A 10,164-nucleotide genomic window follows, 5' to 3' on the forward strand; every position below is an offset into this window, starting at 1 on the left:
TCAAGGACATTCCTTTTAAGTATCAATTAGTGATGCGCTAATCAAGGACATGCCTTTCAACTCTCAATTAGTGATGCGTCAATCAAGCACCTGCCTTCCAACTAGAATATTCCTTGCGTTGGCTTAAGCGGGCTTAAGCCTCCTCCTCTTCTTGGGCCAGGAATATTGGGTCGTGACATTCTCCTTAAGCCTCCTCTTCCTGGGCCAGGAAGATTGGGCTGTGACAAAATGCACGGGTTACATACTAATTTAATTTAAATCAAAATAATATGAAATTAAGTTTATAATTTATGAATATATTTGTCATTAATATAATTGACATGATTATTATTTACGTATTAATTCTCATTTGAAATATAGTCATAGAGAGAGAAATATAATTAACATACACATCAATATCAATTGGAATATCCGAAAAGATTATAAATTACCATTTTAAGAAAAAAGAAATTCAAAAGATTATGAATTAAGGAATTAATGTAGGTATTCCATTGTTTTTCCTATTCATATTTAATTTCTTACAATAAATTAGATAATTCTAACTAGTGATATCAAAGCCGAACTTAATTTGATTTTGTGAGAATATATATTATATTTAATTTTGTGAGAATATATAATATATGTATGGATTTATGATAATTTCAAATCAAACTGGTGGGTATATATATTATTATATATATTAGTTTTCATAATTTCAAATCATATTATTAGGAATATATATATATATATATATATATATATATAAATAAACAATCTGATCCACTAAAAAATAATTTTTTTTTTTATCTCTATTCTCTCTTTGTATTTTTTTAGCCAATAACATTATGTCATGTCATACCTTCTCTCATTCTCTCTCCCTATTTCCCTCCCCTATCATTCGGGGAATTTGAGAAAATGACCTCAAAGATGAGGTTATTTGACTTGGTGGCAAAATATAATTTTTATTGCGTTCGTGGTCTTTTTTTATTGACGAAATTACCCTTGTAGCAAAACGCTAAGGGACTTAGCGTTTCGCTAAGGGGATTAGGTTTAGTATAAATACTCTAATTTTTTCATTTCTTTCATTTTCTTTCTCTCTCTTCTCTTGTTCTCTCTTTCACGGCGGCGGCGACTACGGTGACGGAGGCGGCGATCCTTATGGAGATACAGATTTATGTTCTTATTTACCTAATCTTTATTTCACCTTAACCTAAATCGATTTTTGTTTTTATTTACACGATCTTCATTTCTTTCAAACCCTAACCCTAAACCTATTTTGCATGCAGGTCAGGTGAAGGATTCTAAGGATTTGAATGTCGAAGAAGATGTTCATTTCAAACCTAATTCGATTTATGTTTATGTTTCCATGATCTTAATTTCAAACCCTTCGATTTAACTTGTTCTTATTTGGTTCATATTGGTTCATATTTGGTATTTGGTTCATATTGGTTCATATTTATGGTTCATATTGGTTATATACGTTGATGATGATATTTGCAGATAATCTCGGATCATATGTGTTCTGTTTCAGGGAAATTTCGTTAAGTGCTTAGCGTTTCTCTAAGTGTTTAACATTTTGCTAAGTGTTTAGCGTTTCGCTAGGTGCTTAGCGTTTCGCTAAGTGCATTTCCCTAAGTGCATTTCCCTAAGTGCATTTCGCTAAGTGCATTTCGCTAAGTGCTTAGCGTTTCGCTAAGTGCTTAGCATTTGGATAAGTGCTTATTTATTTTGATTAATAAATAAGTAATGTAATGCTTATATATTTTGCTAATGATGTTTGAATGGTGAATATTGTGCTAATTTAAAATATATTTTAAATAATTTGGTGCAAAAATTACTTTAAAGTGTAATTTAATTTATACTTTAATTTTTGACAAACATAATTTTTTAAAAAAATTTACCCATTTATCATAATAAAGATGAAAATAATAATCTATAAGAAAGAGTCCAATAAAGATTCATATAAAGAAAGTAGACGATTATTGGTTAGATATATCATATATATCATGATCATAATGCACTCTTTTCATTATAAATTTGTATACATGCATTTAAAACAGGAAAACACTGATAAAATCAAACATAAAATCAAAAAAGCTAATAAAAATAGGAAAGAAATTCACATAAGTTCTCCATTGAAAAACCAAAAGATGAATTCATCTTTTAGATGATTAAAGCCATGAAACAAGTGAGAATTACACACATACATACATATTATTACATACATAGAAAATAGCAAAATCCATTAAGGTTCAAGCTTCAACAACACAACTCTGGCTTGCCGATTACTCTTCGCAGACTTGACGAAAACAACCACCAAACAAGGAGGTGCCCACCATGTCCTTCGTACCCTTTGTTCTCCTTTCAAACAAGCCACTGAAAAAAAGTTCATTTTCTTATTATCAACAAACTAAAGCTAATAAGATTATAGTTTTGGAAGAGAATAAAGGAAGGACAAGAAATCGACCAACCTTTAATTCGCCTCAGTTCCTTGTAAAGGGTTATAAAGTCACCCCATTTCATGTGACATCGTCTTATAAACCTAAGTATCTGTTCTATCGTGAACATTGACATGCTTTCTAAGTATTCCCCATTTACACCAATTTCTTTGAATATTTGACGATAACTTCCCAGATTTATCTCTTCTAACCACAACCCAACATCCTATCCAGGAAAAACAACAATTATAAGACTTTTGAAATATAAAGCCCCTCAAATGTTGACACAGAATAAACAGCTCAAAAGGGTTCCCAATAACAGGTAGGTGTTATCTATTCAAACAATATGAAGAATCAATACATTAATTGACCATTTCCTTATTTCTGTTTCTTGATTATCTAAATACATAATGATCTCCAATACACACCATAAGAAAATATATCTATGTACTTTAAAAAGGCAGACTTTGTCCAAGATTATCTAAATGGTTGAAAATGCTTAACATATCCTTTGTATTCTGTATAATCTTCAAAAGAGATGGGAAAATCTCTAGATAGTTTATCAATGCATAATCATAATCATAATAATAATAAAAAATAGCGAAATGCACTTGGCGAAATGCACTTAGCGAAATGCACTTAGCGAAATGCACTTAGCGAAACGCACTTAGCGAAACGCTAAACACTTAGCGAAACTTCCCTGAAACAGAACCCATATGATCTGAGAATATCTGCAAATATCATCATCGATATATATAACCAATATGAACAAAAAATATGAACCAATATGAACCAAATAACAAATATGAACCAAATAAAAAATATGAACTAATATGAACCAAATAAGAACAGGTTAAATCGAAGAGTTTGAAATGAAGATCATGGAAACATGAACATAAATCGAATTAGGTTTGAAATGAACATCTTCTTCGACCTTCAAATACTTAGAATCCCTCACCTGACCTGCATGCAAAATAAGTTTAGGGTTAGGGTTTGAAAGAAATGAAGATCGTGTAAATAAAAACAAAAATCGATTTAGGTTTGGGTGAAATAATGATTAGGTAAATAAGAACATAAATCTGTATCTGCATAAGGACCGCCGCCTCCGTCGCCGTAGTCGCCGCCTCCGTCGCTGCCGCCGTGAAAGAGAGAACAATAGAAGAGAGAGAAAGAAAATGAAGAAAATGAAAAAATTAGAGTATTTATACTAAACCTAATCCACTTAGCGTTTTGCTACAAGGGTACGTAATTTCGTAAAAAAAAAGACAACGAACGAAATAAAATTTATATTTTGTCACCAGGTCAAATAACCTCATCTTTGAGGTCATTTCCTCAAATTTCCCTATCATCCTATCTTTATATATTTGATTTGAAAATTTTAATTCGAGAATATATATATATATATTTATATATTTATATATATATATATATATATATATTTATATATATTTATATTTATCTATAATTAAGATTGATATAAATTTTTGGATTAAAAAAAATGAAGATTGATTTATAAATTAAAAGATATTTGAATTCTCTCATTTGACTAGTTAACATAAATTATTAGATTTAAAGATATATGATTTCTCTTTATTAAATAATAATATAATATAATATAATATAATAAATTAAATAAAGAATTAAGGAAGATGTTTAGATTAAGAATTTTTTTTATTGTATTGATTAAAAGATTACAGTTTGTAATAAATTTAAAATTAATAAAAGGGAAATTTAAGTACGAATGTATTATGCATTGAGTTATAAGAATTTTTGAAATTTAGTTAAGTAAATTTTGAAGATCTATTATTTATTTAATTCATATAAAAGATGTAGTGTAACATGAGAGTCCCTTTATTGTGTTTAATTAATTTAGGACATTACAAAGATGAAAATTAAGATATGGCTTATGGTATAATTTTATTTTTTATAATAAATAAAATAAATTACATTTTTCTTAGATAAATATATTATTGATATAAATTATATATTATAATACGACATTTAAATTTAAATTAATGATATTATTTTTTTAATATTTGAATTGTATTGATTGATACATATAATCACAAAAGTGACAATGTTTGTTTAATTGATTGAAGAATTTTTTAGAATGTTCGTATTGTATAATTCATAAAATTATATTATTTGGCCCCAAGACCGACCAATAATTAATGTACGGAATTGTTTAAATACTTGGGATAATAAACATGTAATAATTACAATGTCTTATTTATGTGAATAATTAATTTTTACAAATTTAAATTAGTTATTTGACATGTTTTATTATTAATGTTTAATAATTAAAACAAGATATTATTAGCAAATAATAGTATGGTTCAAATACTTGAGATTAATGTTGCATTAGGTATTAGGTATTTTGAGATGGGATAAATAATTATTTGAATTTAGTTGTTAATTAAATTTATAAATATGAGAAACTACTTTATTGAATATTCTAAGTGATTAAGGGTATAATATTTTTTTTGGGAAAACAGTTAGAACCATTTCATTAAAATCCTAAAAGTGAGATGGTTAAATATCAAAGCTAGACAAACTATGATTAAGGATGACAATCATAAGTCTATAAAAAAACTGATTAATAGCATTCATACATTCTAAAAAATCAGAGATTACAAACATAAAAGACTATATACAAACCTAACCATCATAGTCTGGCATTTTCGCATGCCATTCGTTTTCATTTAGATGCCTTCTTCCCCTTCCTCTTTCTCTTCTTTTTCCCCTTCCTTTGACGATGAAAGGAGATTGTATTGAAGATGATATCGATGATGAGTATTGTTGTTTCTCATTTTGAATTCTCTTTTTGTACGAGCCCGTTCTGATTTGATAGAAAGAATTATATCTAAGAATTTCGGGGCTTTTACCTTTATTATCTTCAACTTGAATTTATGTGTTCTTGTCTTCCTTATCTTTGATTTCAGCTTCAGACTCCACATTGGTTTTAGAATCTTCTTTATCGGCTTTAGAATTCTCTATTTTAGCTTTAAAATTTCGGGTGTCTTCCTCTTGTGTTTCCTCGACAACAACTTGAGGTTTATCTTCTATTTCCATCATGATCCTTTGTATTATAAAATTTTTTTTTTCCTCTTCACCTTGATTCTCATTACTTTCTTTCCTTCATTGTTTTCATTTTTCTCAGAATCCTTCATACTATCTTTTACAAATGTATGATCTTTAAGTTTGGCCTCCTCTATTTCATTCTTTTTCTTTTCTGCTTCTTGACTTTTCTGGTTTTTCTACTCTTCTTCTTTAGCTTATCATATTTATTATGCATGAAAGTGTTACAAAAAGCAAACCTCTTTGATTTCCATTCATAATAGATCTCCATGACATTGTGCTTTCCTTTTCTGTCAATAACTGCCATTTTCATTGAAAGAACACTCCTAGGATGCACTTCAATGCTAATTCTAGCAAAGAACAAGTGCTCTCCTCTTTCAGTTATTGGGACCATATATAATAGTTTCCCAATTGTACTTGCAAAATGATCAATTGCTTCAACAATGTACATGTGGGTTGGAATGTTCCAGAGCATAAACCAAATCTGTGCCGTTTCCTTTGGTCTGCTCTATAGATTAATCTATTCTGACCATTTTCTAGCTTCATGGAATTTGATCCTATGTAAGTATTCTCTTTCTTTAGGATTTCTTTTAGATTTGAGCTCTTTTTAAACTACACGAAGTAGATGTCATATATGTTTGCAGAAACCATTTTAAGCCCCTTATCTCCCCATTGTATAATTAGAGCCTTTTTGTTAGTTGGGAATGATATTATGTTTTTTCCAATGAAGTTCTTAACCACCACAAACTCTCAATCTTCAATACATTTTTTCTCTACTTTAGAAGGAAATTTGAATTTAAAAGGAGAGTTGAGTAACTCTACCATTGTTTGAATATCCCCTAAGTAGACTCTTCTTTTATAGGCACGGTCTTGAGATTTATTTTTTGCTTTATTTTTTCATACCTCGTTGACTTTCCATATTGAATTACTCCTGATAGTGCATGTCTTGATTTTGGGAGCCTTCATCAGCTCATTCATTGCATAAACTGACAATTTAACTATTTCCTCATATTCTGCTTTCTTAAGTAAATTCTAGTCTTGTAGATAATGAATATTGAGTTGGACTGTTATTTGTTGAGCTTTCTCTTTACTGATTGTGATTTCTTCCTTCTTAGCTTGAATCATGAGTTTGGTAATCTGGTTTTTAAAACCAAATAAGTTGGCTCTTTCATTATAACCAACCTTTCACATTCCTTCTTTCTTCCCTTGTTTTCTTACTGCATTTTCTTCAGAATTTTTATCAGTAACTGATTCCTTACCTTTGTTGCATTCCAGTTTTTCCTGGATAATTTCTTCAACAATCCTATTAATTTTATTTTCATCTATCTCTTTTAAACATTCCATCACAAATTGTTTGACTTCCTTATACTTATTACTTTTCTTTCTTCCTATTTTAATGAAAAATATAACCAAAGAAGAGCAATTACAGAATAGGGTACACTAGAAAACTTAACTATTATAGAACATGGTAATCCAGAAACCCTAACCTTCCAACAAGGTTTTGTAGATGATTGACCGACCTAGCAATTAGAGCCAATACCGTGTCGTTCGTGCCGATTTGTTAGGATTTTTATCTCCCAAATCCGACCAGCTTGAAACAATCTGTAAAAATACAAGAAAGAAGAACACCAGAAGACACAGATTTATAGTGGTTCACTCAAATTGAGCTACGACCACTTCAACCACCACCAGATTTACTATGAAGAAGAAGAAGAAATGCAGAGTTTTTGCCTCACATTTTATCACTACTTTGTAAACCCTTAATAATCACATATTTATAGGGTAAACATTCAGATAATAAACCTAAATAACTCTTGGTCAGGCCCAAGCCCAAAACCAAATACAAACCCAATAAACTCTAATTAACACTTGTAGAGTTTATTATAAGTGTAGACTCCATAACTCAACAATCTCCCACTTGGAGACTAACTTCATCATCTCTCGATTGGTAGCAGCTTTCCATTCGGTGTCTTAACGAAGAAGACCAACTGAAGTTGCACATAACTTTAATTTCTTATTTGTCACAACTTTCGTCATCATATCTGCTGGATTCTCACTCCCAGAAATCTTCTCAAGAGCTAATACTCCATCTTCTAAAGCTGACCGGATGAAATGATAACGAACCTGTATATGCTTCGTCCTGCCATGATAAACATGATTCTTTTCCAAATGAATGGCACTCTGACTGTCGCATCGTAACACACTTCCCTCATAGTCTTGACCCAATTCTCACAAAAAGGGTTGTAACCACATCATCTCCTTAGCAACTTTGTCATAGCAATATACTCTACCTCACAACTAGAAAGAGCAACAATCTTCTGTAATTTGGAAACCCAACTGATTGCAGTACCTCCTAGAGTATAAATGTACCATGTTGTGCTCTTCCTACTATCAACATCATCACCATTGTCATCAACATATCCTTTCAAACCCATATTAGACTTTCGAAAACACAAAGCGAGACCCGTACTTCCTCTTAAGTATCGTAGTATCCACTTAACTGCTTCCCAATGTTGTCTACCCAAGTTTCTCATGAACCTGCTAACAACTCCCATTGCATGTGCTATGTCTGGTCTTGTGCAAACCATAGCATACATAATACAACCAATGGAAGAGGCATACGGAACAGTGGCCATATAAATTTTATCCTCCTCTATTGAAAGTGACTGATCTTTAGATAGTCTGAAGTGACTAGCTAAGGGGGTAGTAACTGGTTTTGCATCATACAAGTTAAACCTGCTAAGAACTTTCTTCACATATTCTTCTTGTGAAAGCATGAGAACTTCTTCATCCCTGAAAATTCTCATCCCAAGGATTTATTTTACAGCACTCAAATCCTTCATTGCAAACTTTTCAGACAACTCTTTCTTGAGCTTGTTAATCTCATATAAGCTTTCTCCAGCAATCAACATATCATCAACGTAGAGGAGTAGAATAATGTACGATTTATCAAACCTCTTAATATAGCAGCAATGATCAGATTCACACCTCAAAAAATTGTTACTTTTCATGAAGCTATCAAACTTCTTGTACCATTTCCTTGGAGCCTGTTCCAAACCATACAGATTTTTCTGAAGCTTACACACAAGCCCATCTTTTCCTTTGATTTCAAATCCTTCTAGTTGTCGAATGTAAATCTCTTCATCTAAATCACCATGAAAAAAGCAGTTTTAACATCCATTTGTTGAAGATGAAAGTCTTCTTTCACAACCAAACTCAAAATAGTTCTAATTGTCATCAATTTAACTACTGAAGAGAAGATCTCATTGTAGTCAATATCTTCTTTCTGTTGAAATCCTTTTACACCCAACATTGCCTTGTACCTCATGGTTTTATCATGTTCTTCTTTAATCCTGAAGATCCATTTATTGTGAAGTGCTTTCTCTCCCTTTGATAGCTTAGTGAGCTCCCAAGTTTGATTCAACGTCAAAAAGTCCATCTCATCTTTCATTGCAGACTCCCACTTATCCGATTCATCAGATTGTATTGCTTCCTCATAGCATTCAGGTTCACCTCTATCTATCAACAAGATATAGTTCAGAGATGGAGACCACCTCTTAACTGATTTTCGATTCCTTGACGATCTTCTCAACTGTATAACCGGTGTTTGCTGATTTACCTCTGGGGCCACGTTCTCAACGATTTCATCTTCAATAACACATTGTTCTTCTTCGACAGTCGGTGTATATTCAGCTGAAAATTCTCTCAAATCGACTGTACCAGTCTCTTCCAACTTGGAATTACCATCTGATGTCTTCCCAACACCATCTTTGTAGAGAACATGTTCATTGAAGATAACATTTCTACTACGAATGATCTTCCGATTTTGATTATCTCAGAAACGATAACCAAACTCAATATCACTATAACCAATGAAAAAACATTTATTAAACTTTGGATCAAGCTTGCTCCTATTATATTCATTAATATGAACATATGATAAACAACCAAACACTTTCAAATAAGAAAGGTTTACCTTTTTATTGCTTTAGGCTTCTTCAGGAATTCTGAATTCAAGAGGAACAGAAGGTCCCCTGTTTATCAAATAGGCAGCAGTATTTATAGCTTCTGCCCAGAAGGTTCTAGGCAGCCCTACATGCAATATCATGCTTCTAGCTCGCTCGTTCAATGTTTGATTCATTCGTTCAGCTACTCCATTCTCTTTCGGCGTTCGGGGAAAAGTCTTCACCATACTGATCCCATTAATATCACAATACTCTTTGAAATATGAATTGATATATTCACCTCCGTTGTCAGATCTTAAGCACTTAACTTTTTGATTTGTTTCATTTCAACCAAAGCCTTCCATTTCTTGAAAATATAAAATACTTCAGACTTGTGCTTCATAAAATATACCCATTTCTTGTCGAATCATCTACAAACGTCACGTAGTATTATGATCCGCCAATAGAAGAAACAGGTGCAGGTCCCTACACATCAGTGTGTACCAACTCTAGCCTTTCTTTCTTGAGCTCCTTCCCAATCTTCAAGAAACTCACCCGTTTCTGTTTTCCAAGAATACAATTTTCAAATAACTGATGTTCAACAGACTTCAGTTATGGAATCTGCCATTCTTCAAAAGAATTTTCATCCATTTTTCGCTCATAGGGCCCAACCTGCAATGCCATAGCTCACTGTTCTTCGAGTCATCAACTACAGCAGCAACTGT

The 10,164-nt window shown here is 31.6% G+C and overlaps 1 protein-coding gene across 1 annotated transcript; it reads right to left on the reverse strand.

Annotated features, from left to right (window-relative positions):
• Window positions 1-2,224: 2,224 nt before the first annotated feature.
• Window positions 2,225-5,946, reverse strand: LOC124924395. Its single transcript, XM_047464438.1, has 5 exons — window positions 5,735-5,946; window positions 3,491-3,549; window positions 3,376-3,380; window positions 2,451-2,643; window positions 2,225-2,355 (listed from the first exon to the last, which is right to left on the reverse strand). The coding sequence occupies exons 1-5, from the start codon at window positions 5,944-5,946 to the stop codon at window positions 2,225-2,227; spliced, it is 600 nt and encodes a 199-aa protein (XP_047320394.1).
• Window positions 5,947-10,164: the final 4,218 nt, after the last annotated feature.

This window comes from Impatiens glandulifera, chromosome 2 (genome assembly GCF_907164915.1).
Source record: "Impatiens glandulifera chromosome 2, dImpGla2.1, whole genome shotgun sequence".
Taxonomy (NCBI): domain Eukaryota; kingdom Viridiplantae; phylum Streptophyta; class Magnoliopsida; order Ericales; family Balsaminaceae; genus Impatiens; species Impatiens glandulifera.